This window comes from Plodia interpunctella, chromosome 30 (genome assembly GCF_027563975.2).
Source record: "Plodia interpunctella isolate USDA-ARS_2022_Savannah chromosome 30, ilPloInte3.2, whole genome shotgun sequence".
In the NCBI taxonomy this organism is placed as follows: Eukaryota; Metazoa; Arthropoda; class Insecta; order Lepidoptera; family Pyralidae; genus Plodia; species Plodia interpunctella.
Window position 1 is genome coordinate 554958 of NC_071323.1, and position 22556 is coordinate 577513.

Below are 22556 nucleotides of genomic sequence, written 5' to 3' on the forward strand. Positions count from 1 at the left end.
TTGAACTGATATTTTATCAAAATTCAACAATGCTGTGAAGATTGTTTACATGTTAAGAAGTATCAGACTTTACATTAGAAATTGTCTCAAAGTCAAAAGAAAATCATCACTGGCAACTTTGCGAAGTGGAGATGAAGAAGTAGGAAAGCGGACTCTGGGCTCCAACGCTCAAAGGATGTAGAAGAAACAAGGTAAACCCTCAGATGACAGAGAGTGAAAAAGTGTCTGTGAATGTTCATTTAAGAAATAATGCTTAAGCTTTGCATATTAAAGTCTAAAGTTTCTTTTAATTGTGAAAAAGTCTAAGTGTATGTCACGTATTTTGCTTGTAGGGTGATTTAAAATCATATTCCTGTTGACCTAGGTACTTAGAATCAAATTAAATTTGACAAGAAATAAGGGCTTGTAATAGTTACAATACAGATAAAGGAAAAAAAAACCTAACTTATCAATTTATTGTCATAGAAAAATAACATAACAAACTTATGTCTGTAGTTTATTTCATACATAATGAGTGCATACGACCGCAAAATTAAGCTTGTCAAGTTTTAGAATTTCTGTTTATAATGTTTTTAAAGATTCTATGCTACGGAGGCCTCTATTTATGAGGCCGACTTTTAACTTGACCGTTTTTGTTGTGTGGGAGAGCAAAATATTTTTGAAATGTTCTTTAAAATAAGTACAAAAAGTTAAAAAAAAAATACAAAAATGCCAATTTTTTTAAGCTGGTCTACGACCGACTTACTTCCATTTTTCCCAAGTTCTAAATTTTATAATAGACTTCAGTTCCTATGCCATTACATTATAAGCATGACTTGATGGTGGACAAGCATCGGCTCTCGACGAGGGAACTCCTCAACGGTTTAATGCACGGACCTGAGATTTCTGAGAGTCACATTCTGAAACCCACTCGATATTCTCCCGTGGGTGTCGTATGAGGCGGCTAAAGGATAAAGCCTTGAGTGCTAAGGCAATATTTTATTATACACACATGTTTTATTCCTATTTATATTGTATTCTAATCTACAATTGTGTAGCAAACCCCAGACTTCGAGGAGTCACAGCCAAGAATGTCCGGAAACACGCTCAGAAGAGAGAGAGGGATAGCATCATACGAGCGGCTGCGCCATCTATATTTATAATTGGCTGACATTTAAATAGGAACGAATAATTTTGTATATCTTATTTTAACTATTGTTTAGCTCAGTATGACGGCGGCATATCACATATTTTTAACTAGCTTTTGCCCACGGCTTCGCTCGATAATGGCTAATTAGTTACTTTTATTATTAATCCAAAACATAACACCATTGCATGTATAACACCAAAGTAAAAAAATAAAAATAAAAAAATAAATAGCGCGCAATTCGTTACAAATTGTGACAGTTTATTTCTTTTATTCGTCCCGGTAAGGACAGGCTAAGGTCAAAGACCATACTGCCTATATATTAGTGAAGAGTTGGCTATGAGCGTAGTGCGTTCGGATACTGACACTGACAGTTCGGAAGACCTGGACTCTGGTATTGTGGACGAGGGTGAACACTGCGAAAAGAAAGACGTGGACTGCATGGATCTATCGGACTTCTTCGGATATTGGTGAGTGGATAAACTTTTTTTTTTTTTCAGTAACAAATGATCATGTGTTCTATTCATAAAGAAGGGAATAATACGAACAGTTTGCCGGTAAAAAAAAATAATTCACTTTTTTTTTCTCATCGAAGCCTACTTGCTAGTTGGTCGCTGCGTCTCAAATTCAAATTAAATTCAAAATTCTTTATTCAATTTAGGATCATATACATCACTTATTGACGTCAAAAAAATTACTTAAACTAAGTCTACTGCCGGCTTCCAAAGCGCAGGTGAAGAAGAAGCGGCGCAACAAACTTCACCGCAGCCTTTTCTCCAAGGACGTCAATTAACAAATATAGGTCTTATATATATATTAAAAATTAGGAGGACGAATTTACGTTCGTCTACCTTTACTGCTTAACCGGAGGAAATATGGCGACAGTCGCAAGGACCATAAAGCCGAAATAGTGACAGCTCAAAGGGCTCCCAGGTGGGTGGGAGCGAACCTCGGTTTTTAGCATTACTCGCAAAAATGCAAGAGCGTTATATTGCTCGAGACGCCTGAAGGGCTTATAGTTAACATACAAATTTGCCAAGAAACCTTCATCTACGTGGAATATACAGCCGATACTTAATTATTAGTGTCATTAATGAAGAATGAAGTTGTCATTAATGAATTTTATTACAGATATATTTTTGTTGACATAATTAGTTTAATGCCGAATTTATTTATTTATTTATTCATAAGTACACAAACAGTAAATTAGGTGGGTACATGCACATAAAATATACGAAAATTTCAACCAAACTGACCAACAATATGGTCTGTACATAACATGTTAAATTTTGCTCACATCAAAATACAAAGTGAAAACAACACAAATAAACATATATGGAAAAACAGGAATACAATACAAAAATGGCAATTCAATCTGTTATAACATTACGGCACTTCCTTTTGAATGACATTGTTGAAGTGCAAAAAATGTACTTTGTTCTGGTTGATGAACAAAGTTGATGAAAATTGCCAACTCTATCGCCGAACTCAGATAGACGTCGACGCGAATAAAAATTCAAATTCAAATCATTTATTCAGAAATTAGACCTTCACAGGCACTTTTTCTCGTCGATTTTTATATTTATAGTTATTTCTCACAAGCTACAAACTACTGGCATTTCGGAACGACCGCTGCCGAGAAGAAATGCCGAAAGAAACTCATTTGAACAGTGTTGGTCCCTATCATGCCAGATCGGCTTACCATTATTGTTTCTTACAATTTTTTTTTTTCTAATAATATATAAAAGTACATAATGTACATAGTCAAAAGAATAAATGGACATTGTGTAGTTCGTATAAGAAATTTTATTTGCCGCAATGAAAATCCAGCTGTGCATGCCAAATCTCCCAAGTTCGGCGAACTGTTTCGCGATAAAGCATTTTTTTTTGTTAATAGAATTTAGAATATGTTAAAGGATAATTAAAATATAATTTATATGTTACAAGATAGAGAGAAATATAAGGGAATGGTGGAAATCTTTGCCCAGCAGTGGGACAAAAAAGGTTATCATCATTATGGGGTGCCATCTTCGAACTGAAGTTTGAGAGGTCAGCATGCGGAAACCCACGCGGCTTTGGGCCGCTATTTTCAGTTGGTTGTATCAAGTCCGGTTCAATCCTTTATGTCATCAAACCACTTTCGTCGAGGGCGGCCAGGAGGTCTTTTGCATAAAGGGTACATACAATAAGGATTAGCAAAAAAAAAAAAAATAATTTATATGAAAATAATACGACAAATTTCGCTAGATGTCAGCACTTGTTCTGTGACTTTCTGTGTCTGTAACCCTCTCACGGAATAATAAACTCTAACCGGCTGAATAAAAGAAAAACTAAAAAAAAAAAACATAAATAAATATATTCCCTTGCTGTCCCTCCCGCCTCAATGAATCACAGGCAGTCCCCAAGCTGACGCAAATAGGATTCTATTTACAACACAGTAACACGAAACTGCACCAGTCTTACCGCGAACGGCCGCGACGCAACACTATTAATAAATAAACCGGACGTGAACAACGGGCATATAAACAAATATTTGAAACTTAAAAAGTAACAACAAGCAGTGTGTTGAAAAATCGAAACTGTCAACGTCAAAAAGCGCGCGTAATCCTTTTTTTTTTTGTGTGACTGACGTCAGGATTTTTGCGATCTCTGTGATTGTTTACATAATGTTTTGTTTTTGTTAGCTTAATCGCCTGAGGTATATTTTTAGTTTTCGCTATTTATTATAATAAACTAGTCTTTGCATGCGGTTTCGCCCACGTGAATTTCTATGCGAAAGCGAAGACATGATTTTCATACAAATTTTCACCCCCATTTGGGGCTGAATTAAAAAAAAAAATGGTCTATGTTTGATTGAACGGAGTGTCTTTAACTATATGCATACCAAATTTCATCAAAATCGGTCGAGCAGTTTTGCCGTGAAAGCGGACTTACTTCCCTCGAGGACTGCTTTCCGCAGTTAGGCCTCTAGCCTGGGCCCTTTCTGGGTGCGGAGTCTGAGCCGCTGATCATTCCAGCCAGCCCAGCTCCTTCAAGAGGCGGAGCACCGCCGCTGGTGAACGGCAGGCCGTGAAAGCGGAACAGGCAGCCATTTTATATTCATTGATAAAAATGCGATGGTGGCGCAGATAGCTGGGAGCATTCGCTGCCGACCTTAAGTTACCATTTTTTTTTTCATTATTAGCGAAAACTGAAATTAAAGGTACTACAGGAGATTATATATGGCCGTCCAAATCAAAAGGGACCTGGCATGGCGGCTGGCACTTAGGTCCTTATTGCCGTTGTTCCAATACAAAACAACGGCAATAATGGCGTGCGGCATAAGGTCCCTTTCGATTTAGATGGCCACATATGATAATTGATTTCATTACAAAGAATTATATACTTAATATTATAATACTTTTCACACATTTGCCACATAACACTGTCACGTCTGTTTCCCATTGGGTTAGGAGAGACTAGGTTTCCTATGAAATTCACGCGGGCGAAGCCGCGGGCTAAAGCTAGTAATGGTATATAGTATACCACTACTAAAATCTCGTATCTCATAGTAAAATCTCGGTCATTAAAAAAAATATATATACTGTAGAGATTTACCAATTTTCAGCTTTTTATTTTGAAATTTGTATTAAGTTCCATACCTTTCACGTTCCTCCTTTTTAAGGGGTTGAGGGTAAAAATCTGAAATACGTATTCATTAATTTGTTGTAAACAACCAAAATCCAAATTTTCAAATCACTAACTTCAACAGTGTAGAACTTTCATATAAAAGTTTTTCTCCCTTTTCATCCCCTTTCGGGTAGAATTTCCAAAAATCCTCCCATTCCATTCCCATCCATAGGAAGCTGAAATGAGCTTCCTACGCCCAGTAGTTTCGGCTGTACTTTATCTGTCAGTCAGTCAGTTATTCAGTCACGGAGGAGTTTTATATAGAAAAACGGCGACTATTAACTAACACACAACTATTTATTTACAAAATTTAACATTGTCTAATAATATCCTTAATCATAGAAAAATGCGATCTCAAGATTTTAATACATAATACGTATTTATAATAACTAACAACACAATCTATCCCTGCCTTTGCATATCCAGGCGCTAGGTGAAACACTAATAACAAAAGCAAGCAATAATATTTCTACGCCAAATAGGCAGAATATGCTGTACCTTATGCCTTTAACATCTTTGTATCACCATGTTCTAAGGAATAAATGATCTATCTATCTATCTATCAAGAGAAGCGTTTATTTGCTCAAACATATTAGTACATACAGCACAGAACAAATAAAAACAAGTGTAATGCTTGAAACAAAATGGTCTCCGCTCTGCATTTGTGAGCCACGGCGCTGGTCTTCCGCGGATGCCATAAATAAAACAATCAAAAGGTTAAAATAAACTGAATATATACTTAGTTATAACTGAATATTGGTGTATATTGATTTGTTTTCAAAATTTAATTATATTACAATAGGTATTACATATGCAGTTATAAACAATCAAAGTTTATAAGTAAATTTGTATAAAATTGTAAGAAGCGGTGGTGGTGTAATGGTTAAGACGCCCGCTTGTGGATCGTAATCCCAGGTTCGAATCCTACTCGTGCCACATGATAGATAGATAGATAGATAAAAACTTTATTTGTAGCCACAGTACACACACATACATCAATGTTAATACAAAAAAATAACTGACACAATAAACGGGTAAACAACAATCACACATAAGAAATGTGTATGTGTGCTGCAGCAATACAAAAAGGTCATGGCTCAACGATGATGTTGCTCCTAGGGGAGCAACGCGTTGATTTTCAGCCATAGCCACAGTAAGTGGAGAGCAAACAAGAAGAGTAATCAATCAGTAAATCAATAAAGTTACTTACATAGAACATTACATGGAAACAGGAAAGAGACGCAACAATAAAATGGAGAATTTTGTTGATCTGTCTATATCAAGCAATAATTCTGGAGATGTTCTTAAAAACTGGTATGCTTACCAACTTATTCAGCGGCAGTGGCCGCTACCGGCGACGGCGCGTTGGATTATTAATCTTTTGTTTTTCTAGCAAATGAGAGAACAATTGTTTTTTGAATGAAAATTTGGAGTGAGTTTATATACCACATGAGTTTATATACCAATCTGACTCATGCATTTTCATCGACCACCACTTGCTTCCGGTGAAGGGAAACATCGTGAGGAAACCTGCACACTGGTTGATTATCAACTTGTGTGTGAAATGGAGAAGGCAATGGCAAACCAAACCACTCCATTAATAATGCCAATAAAGTTGTTATATCTGTTTCATTCCACGTAATGATCACGACCCTCAGCCATCAGGAATGCGCCTAGTTAAGTATAGTTTTAACTTTTTGTGACTTTAGCACGACTGTGTGAGCCCCACACGGCGCCAAAGTTGTATCCGCCTTTTAATCTATAAATATATATTTTAGTTATAACCCGCTGCGACTTTGCCCGATTAAATGTCCTCGAGAACAGTTTTTTCTTTGTATTAAAATGGGATTGGGATAGCTGAATTAAAATATACATAGCGCATTTAAAGTAGTCGCAGCGCCATCTAGTGTTTTTATTTCAAAGTTTTATTTGTTAGCATTTAGCGCCACCTGTAATAGAATACAGGTTTTTTGCAAATCCCACGGGATCAATAGTTTTCTCCGGGATGTAAGTTACCTCATGTCCTTCTCAATACTCTTAGTAATGCGAAATAAATAATAATAAATCAATAAATATATTAGGACAAATCACACAGATTGAGCTAGCCCCAAAGTAAGTTCGAGACTTGTGTTACGGGATACTAACTCAACGATACTATATTTTATAACAAATACATATATAGATAAACATCCAAGACCCGGGCCAATCAGAAAAAGATCATTTTCCATCATTACCCGACCGGGGATCGAACCTGGAACCTCTCGGTTCAGAGGCAAGCACTTCATCACTGCGTCGCCGAGGTCGTCAATTTTCAAGAAGATTGGTTGAATAGATACACGCGTGAAGAGGTTAACAAACAAATTTACTTTCCAATTTATAATATTAGTTGGATATGGGATATAAAAAATCTAGGTTGGTAGCTATTCACTTGTTTTACCAAACGATTAGGCAGGCATACATAGCCACATATAAAATGCTCTCAAGAGCTTTCTTATAACTCAAGTACGATTCACAATATAAATCGTTGGTACAATGCCAAATTCTGGATAATGGGCATTCGACTCATATTTTTGGATTCGACTCCAGAAAGCTAAGGATATAAACCAAGATGGTGTGGGTGAGAGTGGAAATAATATTTGATGATAATATTCATATTAACATTCGATATAGAATACTAGCTCTTGCCGCGCCCGCGTAAATTTTCCGTGATGAAAGGTACCCTATGTCCTTCTCCACACTTCAAATTACATGTGTGCAAAAATCCAAGAAGATTGGTTGAGTAGATTTTATTTCGCATGTAATGTAGCTTCTGCCCGTGGCTTCGCCCGCGTGAATTTCATAGTAAAATCTCGGAAATTCTTTAAGAAAAACGATGAAGAGTATGTTTACCAACTTTCAGCTTTTTTTTTAGAAATTTGTATAAGTTTCATACAATCTTTCAACCCCCTTTCGAAGGGGTTAAGGGTTAATTTTCAGAAAAATCTGACACAACCATTCATTAATTTGTTGTAAACAACCAAAATCTAAATTTTCAAGTCACTAACATGTAGAACTTTCATATAAAAGTATTTCACCCCCTTCGGGGTTGAATTTCTAAAATTCCTCTCTTAGTGCTCACCTACACTCCCCAGGGAGCCTACATGCCAAATTTCAGCTTCCTACGCCCAGTAGTTTCGGCTGTACTTTGTCTGTCAGTCAGTCAGTCACTCAGTAACGAAAGAGTTATATTATTATAGATTTAGGATGTAATTCTACAGACACATACATAATATATAAAAAACAAAAAGAATATTATAGTGAAAATTAGTTGCTTCATGTTTTTAATTATATTTTTGTTTGTAAAGTCCTAGTTTTTGGTATATAGAATTAATAAAACAAAATATTCTTAAAAGCTTGCTCTTGACAATTTATCCTTGTGTATTTATTATTCAATCTGTAAACATTATTTATCTTACATTATCTTTTTCACGCAGCTTCGCCCGCGTGAATTTTCTCTGCGAAAGCGGAACAGACATATTTTCATACAAAATTTCAGTCCCCATTTTGGTGGTTGATTTTTGAAAAAAAAAAAAAAACAGGTAGCATGTGATTGAACGACGTTCTAACTATATTCAATGCCAAATTTCATAAAAATCAGTTTAGCTGTTTAGCCGTGAAAGTGGAACAGACAGACTTTCACATTTATAATAGATACTACGCGGCGTCCGGGGCTGAGAATTTTATTCCAACCGGAATTAACTAGTTGTTCGCCGCAAACACAATAAATGTTTGATGAGTTTAAAAAAAAAAAGTGAATATTTCAATAACGACATAACCGATTTTGATTCTACATACCTTTTAAATTTCATCAAAATCAGCCCACCGGTTCGAAAGTTATCGCGTTGCAAACATACATACATATATCTAAAAAAAAAAAAAATTTTGCCCAAAGTCGAATTGTAGACCACGTTCGCTTCGCTTACTCGATCAAATATAAACTAAACACATTACAATACATTTGTTAACATTACGGGCAACACATGAGAGAATTCAGCGTCAACGTTAGTATTCTTAGAATTGGACGCCATGACAGGAGGACATCCGTACAGGATATTACAAAAATAAGCAATAGACTGTGCCAATGGCGTAGTTGGGATTTTTTTTTGTTTTGATGACTATTCGAAGGCCCTTATATCATTAGAAACACCAGTGAAAAAATTACTGTGATAATGACAATGCTTTCAAAGATATGACAAAAATTAAACCACAAATTTTTTGACTCGTCCACATTACTTAAATGACATATGCAGGAGTGACGTCACAACGTGCGAAAATGTTCACAAAGAAAGATATGTTTGTTCGAATGCTACATTAAATATTGCTTAATAAAAGTTTGTTTGTTTGTGTTCGTTACGGAACTAATAGGTAGTTAAAATAAAATACTTGGGGCTAAGAATTAGATAATTATATTTTTCTTTTTTCTTACAAATTGATATAATGAAAAACAGAAATCGAATCGAATGACAGGAAAAAAACAATAGAAAAAACTAGATTTGTAGTGCGCGCGCAGGAATAAAATTTAAATTGTCGTGTTCGATAGCCATTGGCTGCCGCGCGAGGGGTGCGGGCGGGACGTGCCTAGTGTTGTGGTGTACTGGCGTAGACAGTTTGTAATAACTTTATTGCACGAAAATAAGCACATTAATCAAAATTAATACAAGAAAGATACATTGTACAACGGCGGACTTATCCCATGTAGGGATCTCTTACAGTCAACCGGCGATAGGTTGAGAGGAACGTGTATACAGTAGCAGGCTGGTCAGACGTAATAGCGTACAACATGAACAGAGAAGACTATAAATTGTAAGAAAATAAATAAATATAATTAGGAAAAGTAAAATCTAAATAAATAAATCCATGAATATATATAACACTTGCACACTTTGTGTACTTACATGTTATATTACTGATAAAAAATTATACCGTTAAATGGGGCTATTTGGTACAAGATTTGGTAAAAAACAATTTTTTTAACGACTTTATGTTTAAATAATCCTGTTTTGATGATTAATTTGGACAGATTTTGAAGTGGCGTTTCCGGAACTATTATTTTCAAACGTATATTGATTAAAATTCCGAAGATAGCCTGTTTTATAAGCGCTGTTCCAATTTTCGCAATTTTGGGGCTATCTGGAAATCGACACAAAATGTTTAATATTTCAGTAAAATGTAGGCCAGTTTTAATTTGAATCAGTTTGGCGATAATCAGAACATTGATAGTGTGTACCTGGCTATATGTCTATAGTGCTCTTGTTCAATTTTGTTGTAAAATCTTGCACTATAAAACTATAGTGCCACTATATTGGGGTTATTTGGAAGTACGATGATTAATCAGTTGGACTAAAGGAGAGAATGTAGGATATATTTGGAACAATTTAAGGGGAAGTCATTATTTAAATGAAATTGTTGAATGTACTTTAAGTATGTTTATTTAAATGAAAAATGTGATACAAAAAAGAAACATCAAATAAGAACACTGGAAGTTTACCATATTAATTAAGTAGGTAGGAACTTTAATAATAAAATTGACCCGGTTAATAACACTTAAACTTTCATAAGTATCAAATAACTGTACTTATTTATCTAATCAGTTCACTCATCATCATCAACAGTCTGAGCAATTTAAAAACAATTTAACTTTTACTATACTAGTAATAAGGCACGCATATTATTAAACAACGTGTAAAATAACTAAAATCACAGTCGCAAAAGGGCAACTCACCCAATTATTTCAAACAACTTAATTATACTATGGAACCAATGTTGAGAACTCAACAACAATCACTAAAATAAACATTACAAAAATAAACCAATTCTCAAAATTCCAAAATGTACATAAAAAAACAAATAAGAACATTGGAACTGGAAGTTTACCATATTAAAAATTCAGTAGGTAGGAATTCTGATAATAAAGTTAACCCAGGTAATATAATTAAAACTTTCAAAAATATGTATCAAATGTCTGTACTTATTTATCTAATCAGGTCTCTCGGTAACTATAATATGTATTAAAACAACAATATTTTCTAGACATCAGCGGTCTAATTCAAACATAAACAAATACTTAATCAACTATCAAAGTTCTCATCAAAGTTTGTAAGAAGGTGAATGTCATTGCGGTAGGTAAACATTTAACAAAAAATAAGGCACAATATTTGGCATTGATACTTCCTTAATTATAATCATAACATTAAATCAGTCTTAATCATAGTCAGTCTAAAGACTTCGAAAATAAAATTTAAAATACCATAAGTCAAAACAGTTAAACCTATTGTACGTTGTAATTACTCAAATCAATATCAAATATGATTTGTCCTCGCCGAGAGATGTTGGGCTCTGGTAATACTAGAACAATATCATCCAAATGTCTCATGGTACAAATGTCATCTACTGTAGGATAAGTAAACACCGATCCTCTATTAAATTTTGATTCCTTTACTTTTCTCACAAATTTGACATCAGGAATGTTGTTTTTTATTAATATTATCTTTCCTACGAAATGTTTAACGCTCTTTTTTGTAGCAAATTTTGCTAAAATCCAGGAATCAATTTTTAATGTATTATTATCCTCTGTAAAAAATTCGATTTCAGAAAAGCCAAAGGGAATTGATGGTTCTATATTTTCTTGTTCTTCTTCGTAAAATTCCGTGATTAAATCATCCATTGTTTCATATTCTGAATCATCAGAATCAGCCATACACATTATAATCTCAGATGAGCTGGAATCACTACTAGATCTCCTCCATTTTTGTTTTCGAGAAATGTGTTTCTGCGTCCTTTTTTTCACTTTAGTAGCTGTCTCACTTTTTATTTTTTTCTTAGGTTTCACATTATCTATTATTTCTTTTAATTCTTTACTTTCTTGTGTAATTTCTTCTACGACTTTTCTTTTTTCAGTTACTTGTTCTTTATTTTCTATATTTAATTTCATATTTAAAGCAAACTGCGTAATTTCAACATTTTCTTTTTGTAGTATAGCGTTTATTTTCTTACGATTACGAATATTTTGGGAAGATCCTGCTTCAAAAATAACTTCTGATGTAATTATAGGTTTAGATCTAGTAGTGGGTCTGCTATTTAGTAGGCATTCTGGTAATTCACCTATAAATGGCACGTTAGCTTCATAGTTTTTGGTTTCGTACAAATTTTGAATAAATGATCTTTGTCCGGATAGTTCATTGTTTTGAATTAAGTGAGTATTGACCCATCTGATACATAAATTTTTGAGGCTTTCGGGATTTTGGAGAGATGACTGTAATAATGAACCAGAGTTAACTAATGTATCATTTAGAGCTGTTTCTGTTACATTCTCACTTTGTTGCTTCTTATTAATCAATATTTTACAAGGTTTTGTTTTTTTACCGATCCCTTTTCCCATGCCCTTGTAGGATGTTAGTTTTGACTTAGGCATAAGAACAGACGCAATTTGATCATCGGAATTATCACTGTCATGATTTTTATTGCTCCTTATTTGATGTAGTCCAGAAGGACCTGGAACTGAATCAATAAATGGGTCTGATAGGATGTTTGAAGTAGACTTCTTTAATTCTTTTCTTTTTCCGGACACCTTTAATCTTGCACTTGTTTTTGACTGATTTTGTACTAAATCGTCGGAAGATACGCTCTTTCCCGGTTCAACCACAAATCTCTTTTTCCGTCTCATATCCGTCGGCTCATCGGGACATCGCAATTCCATCAACATATCCTTTATAACTGAAGTACTACTTGTCTCTATTTCTTCCTCGGACCTTGGAACATGAGATTGGGGTAATCGAGATTTGGGACGATTAGGATCAACAGGGTAAAGTCCGGATTTATTAAAACCTGCTATTAAATTTCTGGATTCGGCATCATTTTCGATTAATTTATTTTTAAGTTTTTTCAACAATTTAGGAAATGCACTCTTAATTAAGGTTTTGTGATGTCTTCCCTCGGTAATTTTCCATTTGGTAAGAATATCTCTCCAGTATACCTTCAAAGGAGCAAAAAACGCGACGTCCAGAGGTTGTAATAAATGTGTTGTTTTAGGTGGCAGACATACAAATGCAATATTCAATGTCTCACAAGTTTTTATTACACTTTCCGAAAAGTGTGATGATAAATTATCACCTATCAACACCTTCCGTCCAGGCTTATTACGAAAATAGGGAACTATAATGGTATGAAACCAATCTTCGAAGCAGGTTGAATCAAACCATCCGCTCTTGGAACGATTATATCTCGTCCCTTCTGGTCCTCCCTCCATCCACGTATCCCAAAGATTTTCCGATTTGTAGACAACGTAAATAGGTAAGAGATGTCCTGATGCAGTGCCCGAAAACATGAGCGAAATTGCCGTTTTCGAGCTATTTATGATCCGCTCTGGATACTTGCATCCTCTTTTATAAATATATTTTTTATTGCCGGGATCATCTGTTAAATTCGTTTCATCATAGTTAATGATGTGCGCTGCAGGAACACCCTCAACCGTATTAACATAATTCTCAAAAAAGGCATCAATATCATCTGACCTAAATCTGGCTCGGTCACTGGAAATATGTGCAGATTTACGGTTTGAAATTTGTAATCTATGTCTTTGAAGAAAGTTTCTGGCCCAATCATAACCTGGCATATTATCTTTTAGATTATACACATTTTTTCCAAGTCTGTCGAGATATTTCTTGGCAAATACACGAAGATCTGTGGTATCAAACGGAAACCCCCATTCCCCTACTATTAAAACAAATTTAATGAAGACTTTCTCTTCTTCAGGCGTAAATAATGTTGGATGGCCTGCTGTCTCTTGCGTACAGTTAATATTTCTTGTCTTTCTACTTAAGGTACTCTTTGGCACACCAAAAGTGTCTGCGGCATCGGTAAGACTCATTCTTCCTTCTTTTACACTCTCTATTGCTACTTGTAAATTTTCCGCTGAGTAATTTTGGTAAGGTAAAAAAGATTTGCCATTTCTGGAATTTGTATACTTCCTAGTATATGTACGCACCATGATCAATTGCACTGGAACAAAACAGAAGAACTTCGCCTTAATTACTCGAAAGTTACGTTTGGGGCTATTTGGCACATCACCTTAAATCGTATACAAATCTGTCATCGGACATAGAGGGGGCTATTTGGAATTATGTTTTAAATAGCCCCAAAACTGTACCAAAAAGCCCCGTTTGATAAATCAAAACAAATATGGCGAATCAACGTAGTTAGAAAAAGCCTATAGAATCCATTAAAATCACAAGGAAACATAAGATATAATACAAATATCATGTTCAACTTACCTCAAAAAATAACTAGTTACCAAATAAAAGTATGAGAGCCATAAATTAAGCAATATTTTTAATATTTTTTGCAAGCCCCTTTTGCAGCACACACATGTCATTTCTAACCTCAAAATTTCATTGCGTGGTGACAGCTTTAGAGTGAGTGTTGCCAGACGAAAACAAAATATCCAATTAGTAGAAAAATAAAATGTTATGAGGTTCCAAATATTTTATTTTTATAATTTCAATTAGCCCCATGAATTTTAAATAGCCCCGTTTTACGGTACATAAATTTATATTTAAAAAATGGTAAGCCCTTCTGGCATAATAGGGACCAACACTGTTTGAATGAGTTTCTTTCGGCATTTCTTCTAAGCAGTGGTCGTTCCGAAATGCCAGTAGTTTGTAGCTTTGTTAAACATCATTCAATTTAGAATATGACGTGAAAAAGTACCTGGAAAGGCCTAATTTCTGAATAAATGATTTGATTTTGATTTAACAATAACAAAAAATACATAAAATAGATATAAATACATATTAGAAATAACATACAAATATAAATACATAATATGATAGCCTAAACGTTAGACGCGACAAGAGAGGACTTATGAAATCTTTCCTTAAATGAGTTTATGGAAGGAGCACTCTTAATATCCTTAAAAAGCGAGTTCCACAGCATAGCGCCCAAGACCGCAAATGATTTGGAATAAGTTTGAGAGGAGCTGCCAGGTATTTCCAAGAAAGTTGTTTTTTTTTATGTCAGGTTGAGTTTGTTTTTATAATTTCGCACTTTTTGAAAATGCAATCAATACATACCAATCAATTTGCAAACGCATAGAGGCAAATTATTATTGAGAGAATGAATGAATGTGAATCGACTTGCTTGTATATAAAAATAAAATACTGTTTTTTTTTTTAATGTTCCTTTTCAGTGATATTGTTATAAGATTTTTTCTTTTAAATAAATATTGTAATAGATAGGTACATCTTTTATAAATATTGTATTTAAATAACAATAAATAAATTTGACGGGATTTAGCGCGAATCTTATTCTATACGTTCGCACTTCTATGTTAATCGTACTAAATGCGAAAGTTTGTGAGGATTTTATGTTATAATATTTCTTGTACAGCACATCCAGTTGCACGAACCTCTATGACATGTACCAATAGCGACGAATTTGCAATGAATTCGGATAGGTTAAAGCGCTGTTGAATTGAATTTGTGAATTGTATTTTTGAATTGCTGTTGAATTGAATTTGAATGTTTGAATTTTTTGAATTGTTGAATTGAATGTTTGTATTGTATGTTTCTCTTTCACGCACAATTTTACTGCACTGTATTGTTATGAAATTCGGTAGAATATAACCTGGAATAGCACATAGGATTTTTCTCGAAATTCCCACAGGAGCGAAGCCCTGGGGCGTAGCTAGTATTATAAATGCGAAAGTTTGTGAGGATGTATGTGTGTATGTTTATTACTCTTTCGCGAAAAATCTACTGGACTGTATTGTTATGAAATTTGGTATACGCGTAGAACATAACCTGAAATAACACATAGGGCTATATATCCCAGGATATATCCCAAAATTCCCACGGGAGCGAAGCCCCGGGGCGCTGCTAGTTAGTTATATTATGTAAACAAACATGATTGTAGAATATATTGTTTACTAGCACGTGTCAATTTGCGTGTCGTGTCCACGAGTCAATATAGTGCGTATAATTAAAACAATATGCGTTTTTTTTTTCGTTTTAAAACTTCGTCATCACTTCACGTGTCTCTTAACTTCGATTTCCGAGTCTTTCGTCATCTCTCTCGTTGTTTCCTCGGCTGTGGCGTCCCAAAGCCCACAGTTGGCGTAAAAAGTAATCTTTATGGGGATTTATATTTGATTTCATTGCTCTTTAGGAATACTGTTGTCTCTCAGCTGTCACGGTTTCTTTCCTTGACTGCCTATTACGATTTCCACAGGAGAATATGGAGGATATTTTAGGGCGGGAACCACTCAAGTCTAAAGATTTTTTCCTTCTCCATACTTCAAACTACATGTATGCAGAATTTAAAGAAGAATGGTTGAGTAGATAGAGCGTGAAGAGGGAACAAACAAACAGACTTTCGCATTTATAATATCAGATAGGATTAGGATAGGATAATTCTTGTCATTGATGGATTTCTATTTACAAATAGACATTTTTGACGACCTCGGTGGCGCAGTGGTAAGGTGGTCTTGGATGTTTATCTATATATGTATTTGTTATAAAATATAGTATCGTTGAGTTAGTATCCCATAACACAAGCCCCGAACTTACTTTGAGGCTATCTCAATCTGTGCGATTTGTCCTAATATATTTATTTATAAATAGGATGTATAACAACTAATAGTCACTAAACAAATGGATCAAAAATAAACTATTACGTTTTCATTTATGATTGTTAAGTATTAACCAACCGAAATTAATTGTAACAAAACGTATCACAAACATCACAACTATTCTGTCTACTGAAAATGTCACCATAAACTATATCCGTCCAGGACTCCAGTAGTTAAACGAACGCCGGTCAAAATAGACATGATTTCTGAACGCTAGCCGCCATGTTCAATTTCTTTAAAAAGAAAGGAAAGAGCGAGACAGCTATAGCCAAGGGCGCGAAACTCCCAGCAATAGTTCAAACAGTCGCGCGCGCGCTATCCGATGATATAACGACCGAGGAATCGAAGAATGTGAACTTGCGTGAAGCAAATATCGAAAATCGAGGGGTCGGCGGCATATTCCAAATAATGGCGGGGAAAAGGAAAAGAAATAGAAAGAAAAGGAGCGAATCCTGTCGTGTGAGTCCTCAGAAAGCACCCAGTTTGCACCGCAGTGTGTCTGACGTAGATTCGCCTACGCCGACGGACGAAAATACACCGGACTCAGACATCGTCAAAGCGTTAGTATCGCAAAAGTACGCTTGCAAGGATAAACACGTGCTCCTCTACGCTAACGACCCTAATTTAGACGAGAAAAAACATGCAGAGGCATTACTCCGCGAGATTGCCAAGAGCATAGACTGCACTATCGACAAAATTAATGATCAAATGGGAGGTACCGACAGCAAGGAACGAAAGGAGCCAGTGTACGAAACGATTGACGACAACGGAATTGATGTTTACAAAAACGAATTGCGCGATGAACTGGATAAGTTGTTAATAGTCGAAAACGAAAATAAAAGGGAGGACTCTCCGCTTGCGAAGAAATCTAATCTGAAGCCACCTAAATCTGACACGGAGGGTTTTTCGGACGACGACAGATCAGAGTGCAGTAAGAAAAGAGTTACGTTCAGAAAACATATAGTATTTGACGATGGGGAACTACAGACAGATGAGGAAGTCGACACTTCATTCGAATCTATTACCTCTGGCGAAGAAGAGGAAGAATATTTAGAAGACTCGATACCAGATAACGATGAATGCTTAGGAGGTTTTATAGTGTCTAGAAATGAAAATAAAAACGTGGACGAGTGTGAGGAACTGAAGAGGATAGTGAGTGAAAATAGTGACAGTGGTTTTATAGAGGGAGATGGGGAGAAGACTGTTGTTACAGACGAGAGTGAAGCGAGTGAAGGGAGTGAAGGGAGTGAGAGTGAGAGTGAGACAGAAGAGACAATCGAGGAGATAATCGAGGAGATAGTAGAAGAAATAGACGGAGAGGAAGTTAGTATAGCGGAGATCATCAATCCTGAAGACCCACGGCATGTCGATAATTCGTAAGTGTACAATTATTTGCATTAACAAAACATTTTGACAAATAGTTAAAAGGTGGTTCCCACACCAAAATTTTCAACATTCAATATATGCGTGTGGCCTTGATATTCTATGAAAATATGCTTGGGATATAATGAAAATTCTTTTGGAATTAAATCTATACTATTATTATAAAGAGGTAAGCGTTTGTGAGTTTGTATGTTTGAAGCGCGTAATCTCCGAAACTACGGAACCGATTTTAAAAATTCTTTTACCATTAGAAAGATACATTATCCAAGATTGCTATAGGCTATATTTTATCAAAAATGACAAAATTTGAATGAATAAATAAAATAAAATATGTATTTCCAATAAAATTATTGAAAATTGTCATACAAAATATATAAATAAAAAGCTAAATGTACAAAACGTACGTAATAATGACATAAATCAATTACATATGTTATGAGGATACTGCACCACGCTTGGGCCAGACATTATTGTCGTTCACATAATCATCAGACTTGTAATATGCCTTTTTACAAAGTACTTCTTTTATATAATTTCTAAATTTTTTGTATACAAAATCTGAGTTAGGTAATTAATTGGCCCAAAGAAAATATGGTCCGCAGGGCGAGTTAATATTTTTTTCAAATTCTATTGATTTTCAAATCCGAAAGCCTCGGTTGTGGGCCAGTTAATTACTTCGTAAAACACTAGGGTACAACAGGCCCATTAGGTATAATTAAAAATAATAAACGTATCTCTTTAGGCATTATTGAAATATTTCTAATTCCAAATCTATAGTTTAAAATTGCAATTAAATTAACATGTTTTAAGTAGGCCGCTCAGTCTCTCAGTATCGCACACTTTAGTCGGCAAAATCTACGATCTTGCATCACGGTATTTGTGATTGTTAACCAATAGCAACGCATTTTCTGTTGTACTTGCCTATAAAATATCTCATAAATATTTAATATTCAACATCCTCATGTGTGTAATATAAAAACGATCTATAAGTTCATAATTTTAACTACCGACGCGCGCGCGCGTAATTATTCTCAACGACTTCCGGAAAATTGGCGCATTTCTACGAAATTTTACGATCATATTAAAGTTATCGACCGGCAAGCGAGCGAGGTTTACTTAAGTCAATTTGGTGCAAAAATAATTTTTTTCTATGTATGTAATTGTGTTCGCGTGGTCTAAGTTCGTGGCGAACAAGTAGATAATTTAGAAGGGAAATTTAAGCAGACGAAGCCGCAGGCAAATAGCAAGAATTAAATAGGAAAATTTTGTTATTACAAATTGGAGTGCAGTGCAATCGAGTTATCGACATAAATCTCGAGTAGGATCTGGTTAGCTTCTCGCTAAATATAGATTTCACCATTGATAATACAACATTTGAGTATAAATTGCCCGCGGATTCGTCCGCGGTAATTGACCGAACGAGCGAAGCGAGCGTGGTGTACAAGTCAACTTGGGCCAAAAATACATTATTTGTATGTATGTTTGTAACGCGATAACTTTCGAACCGATGGTCCGATTTTGATGAAATTAAAAAGGTATGTAGGATCTGTCAATAGAATTTTTAAGTTCGTGGGGCAACAAAATCGGTTAAGTCGTTTTTGAAATATTTATAATTTTGTAAAAACTCATCAAAAATTTATTGTGTCCGTTCGAGGTCCGAGGTCCGCGTCGAACAACTAGTAATAAATAAAAACATTTTTTTTATAGTGAACAATCGGCTGATTGTCAAAAATACACATAAGGTCCAACAGAAATATCAACTTCAGAATTGTGACAACCGTGGAATGATCAAAAAGTTAAGCCAATAAAAAACTTTACACATTTCAAAGCACTATATAATTTCTCGAGCGACACACGATAGCGCGTTCTAAAACTAGATATCGCCATCTAGTGACATAAATATCCAATTTTAATATTGACGATTAAACATAAAATTTTTTCTCTGTCGACGATCTAATGCTTTATTTTCATTGTAATCTGTTCGTGTATCACGTAAATGCACCAGTGTATTTACAGAAATCGCCTAAACGCATCTGACAAATAAATCCTATCTAAAATTAAAATGCGAAAGTAATTTTGTCACCTCTTCACGCTCTATCTGCTCAACCAATCATCTTGAAGTTTTGCACACATGCAGTTTGAAGTACGGAGAAGGACATAAGGTACATCTAATCCCGGGAAAATAAATATTCCCGTGGGAAATTCACGCGGGCGAAGCCGCGGGCAAATGCTAGTAAACAAATAAACAATACCTAACAAGTCTTTTTGTTTGGTTTTCAACGTTTCTTATGTTTCGTCTACGTATGTTGTCGACCTCGGTGGCGCAGTGGTAAAGTGCTTGCCTCTGAACCGAGAGGTCCCGAGGGCTGGATCCCCGGTCGGGTCATGATGGAAAATGATCTTTTTCTGTTTGGCCCGGGTCTTGGATGTTTATCTATATATGTATTTGTTATAAAATATAGTATCGTTGAGTTAGTATCCCGTAACACAAGTCCCGAACTTACTTTGGGGCTAGCTCAATCTGTGTGATTTGTCGTAATATTATTTATTTATTGTTACAGGAAAACCCTGGTGACTCAGGAGACTAAGTTTCAGTCTCAGGTAGCTGCTCTTACGGAACTTGCAGATTCCCGATGTGGGGAGTCGGAGCGAGCGAGACAGCTGATAGCCGAGTACAGGAAGGAGATAGAAGCAAAAGACTTGGAAATCGAGCGTGAGTATTCTCCTTATTTTTAACCCCCGACGCAAATAGAGGGGTGTTATAAGTTTGACCGCTAAGTGTGTCTGTCTGTGTACGTGGCACCGTAGCTCGTCAACGGGTGAACCGATTTGATTGGGTTTTTCTTTTATTTGATAGTTAATTTTTACGCGATATTTTTGATCAAAATTGGTTCAGCCGTTCAAAAGTTGTAGCGAAAGGAATATTGACAGTTGGGTTTTTTTTTATTTTTATTTGTCAAACAAATAAACTTGTAGGTAAGTACATAAAAAAATATTGCTCTCATGTACACGCTATACAAAAATATAATAAACTTAAAACTAACCTTAAACATGAATTATGTGTGCCACAGAAGTAGGTACAAAAGGCTTAGCTTAAAGTTGCCCCGAAGGACAACCACAAAAATACTAACAAGAGGATTTTTCTTGTTTTAAAATTATTTCAAAACCTATAAATCAGATGAGACAATTATTTACATCATTTATTTATTTATTTAAAAACATTATTGCACAAAATTACAAAAAAAAAATAAAAACATTATTGCACAAAATTACAATAAAATCAAATGACTTATCGACTAAATCCGCGAATTCAAAATTCTTTAATTCACTTTAGTATGATCATCACTTATTGACGTCAAAAAAATACTTAAACCAAGTCTACTGCCGGCTTCCAAAGCGCAGGCGAAGAAGAAGCGGCGCGACAAACTTCACCGCGGCCTTTTCTCCAAGGACGTCAATTAACAAATGTAGGTCTACAAAAGTTTATTTATCATGAAGATACAAGAAATCTTTTCACGTCCTTTTTGAAGAGCTCCATGTTTAATCTCTAGGGAAAACCATGGCAAGGAGATAATTCCGTAACGATTGAGTACGAGGGAGAAAATTCATTTTGAAGCGTACAGTACGCGACACTTTGGACTCCAAGATATGAGGATGAATCTCCCTGGCGATGGCGAGTAGTATTTTCATAGATTAAAAAAAAAACTGGATAAATCGCATATGTTTGAAAGTCTCATAATTCTTGTCGTAATAAAAATAGAACTTACTTTTGTGTCGTATGCACCAGTACCAAAAGTTCATTGTCTCGCCCTGCGTTCTAGGTGAACGACAAACGCGGCAAGGCAGCGCCCACATTTCATTATAATTGGGTTTTTCTAAATCATCACTACGTAGCATAAAACGAAGTAGCCAAATGTCTACTGTAAAGCTGATTTTGATGTGGGTTTTTTAATACAGTGATTCAAGAGGAAAGTTTCCAAAAATCAACATGGGGGGGGAAAAAATTTTTTTTTGTTTGTACTTAGGTATGTATTTTTGTAACGCGACAACTTTCGAAAAGGTTTTATTTGAAAAGGTCTGATTTTGATGAAATTTAAAAGCTAGGATCTGTCAATAGGATTTTTAAAGTTAGTTGGGCAAACAACAAAAAAGGTTTCAAGTCGTTTTGGAAATATTCTCAAAATTTTATAAAATCGTGTTCGCCAGGTCTGATGTTCGCGGTGAACAACTAGTAATTTTAGAAAGGTAGGTGCATGGTACGGCGGACACAAAGTGGCCTACACTCGGTACAAATATAAATCCTGCACTGATGTCGCACCGCGTCGCCGTTTCGTCGCTCACATACGACGCGGCTGTCGTACATTCGAGCATGTAACAACCGAAAGTGCGATTCGCTTATTGGATTCCCGCCAATTCCTTTGTTTAAGTCTCACTTTTCTTTTGGAAACAATGTGCGCTTACGCGTTGTTTATATTCGTTATTATCGACGTTTATTTTTATTTTATTGTGTTGAGGAAGGAATCCTACCCGACTACCTACGAAATATTAACAAAAAGACAAAATATTTTTAACAAAATTGAAACTTTTATTAACGGAGAAATGCTTTGGACGAGTTTTTATACGATAAAGAACTTTAAATATCGATTGGACATTCACAATATTAATATTTTTATTACTAATTGTTATTAGAGACTTATTATTTAAATATTTATTAAC

The 22556-nt window shown here is 35.2% G+C and overlaps 2 protein-coding genes across 10 annotated transcripts in view; one reads left to right on the forward strand and one right to left on the reverse strand.

Annotated features, from left to right (window-relative positions):
• Window positions 1–3580: 3580 nt before the first annotated feature.
• The window catches only part of LOC128682614 (golgin subfamily A member 6-like protein 22), a 163722-nt gene continuing 144746 nt past the window's right edge, over window positions 3581–22556 (forward strand). For 3 of the 9 annotated variants that reach the window (XR_008406127.2, XM_053767457.2, XM_053767461.2), the window contains exons 1-3: window positions 3596–3824; window positions 16620–17833; window positions 20402–20553. Coding sequence is in view for 8 of the 9 variants with exons in the window: in XM_053767457.2 (XP_053623432.1) it covers window positions 16680–17833; window positions 20402–20553 (1306 nt within the window). In the remaining variant the exon portion in view is untranslated. Of the gene's footprint in view, window positions 3825–16469; window positions 17834–20401; window positions 20554–22556 lie in introns of those variants that run through there. The other 6 variants (XM_053767464.2, XM_053767463.2, XM_053767458.2 and 3 more) reach the window with 5 other exon arrangements.
• LOC128682615 (uncharacterized) lies at window positions 9997–14333 on the reverse strand. The gene is made up of 2 exons (XM_053767466.2): window positions 14104–14333; window positions 9997–13831 (listed from the first exon to the last, which is right to left on the reverse strand). The coding sequence occupies exon 2, from the start codon at window positions 13818–13820 to the stop codon at window positions 11103–11105; it is 2718 nt and encodes a 905-aa protein (XP_053623441.1). The 5' UTR covers window positions 13821–13831; window positions 14104–14333; the 3' UTR covers window positions 9997–11102.

Excerpts from the sequence above, each read along its gene's own strand:
- LOC128682615 (XM_053767466.2), bottom strand. The coding sequence starts at position 13,820 with ATGGTGCGTACATATACTAGGAAGTATACAAATTCCAGAAATGGCAAA.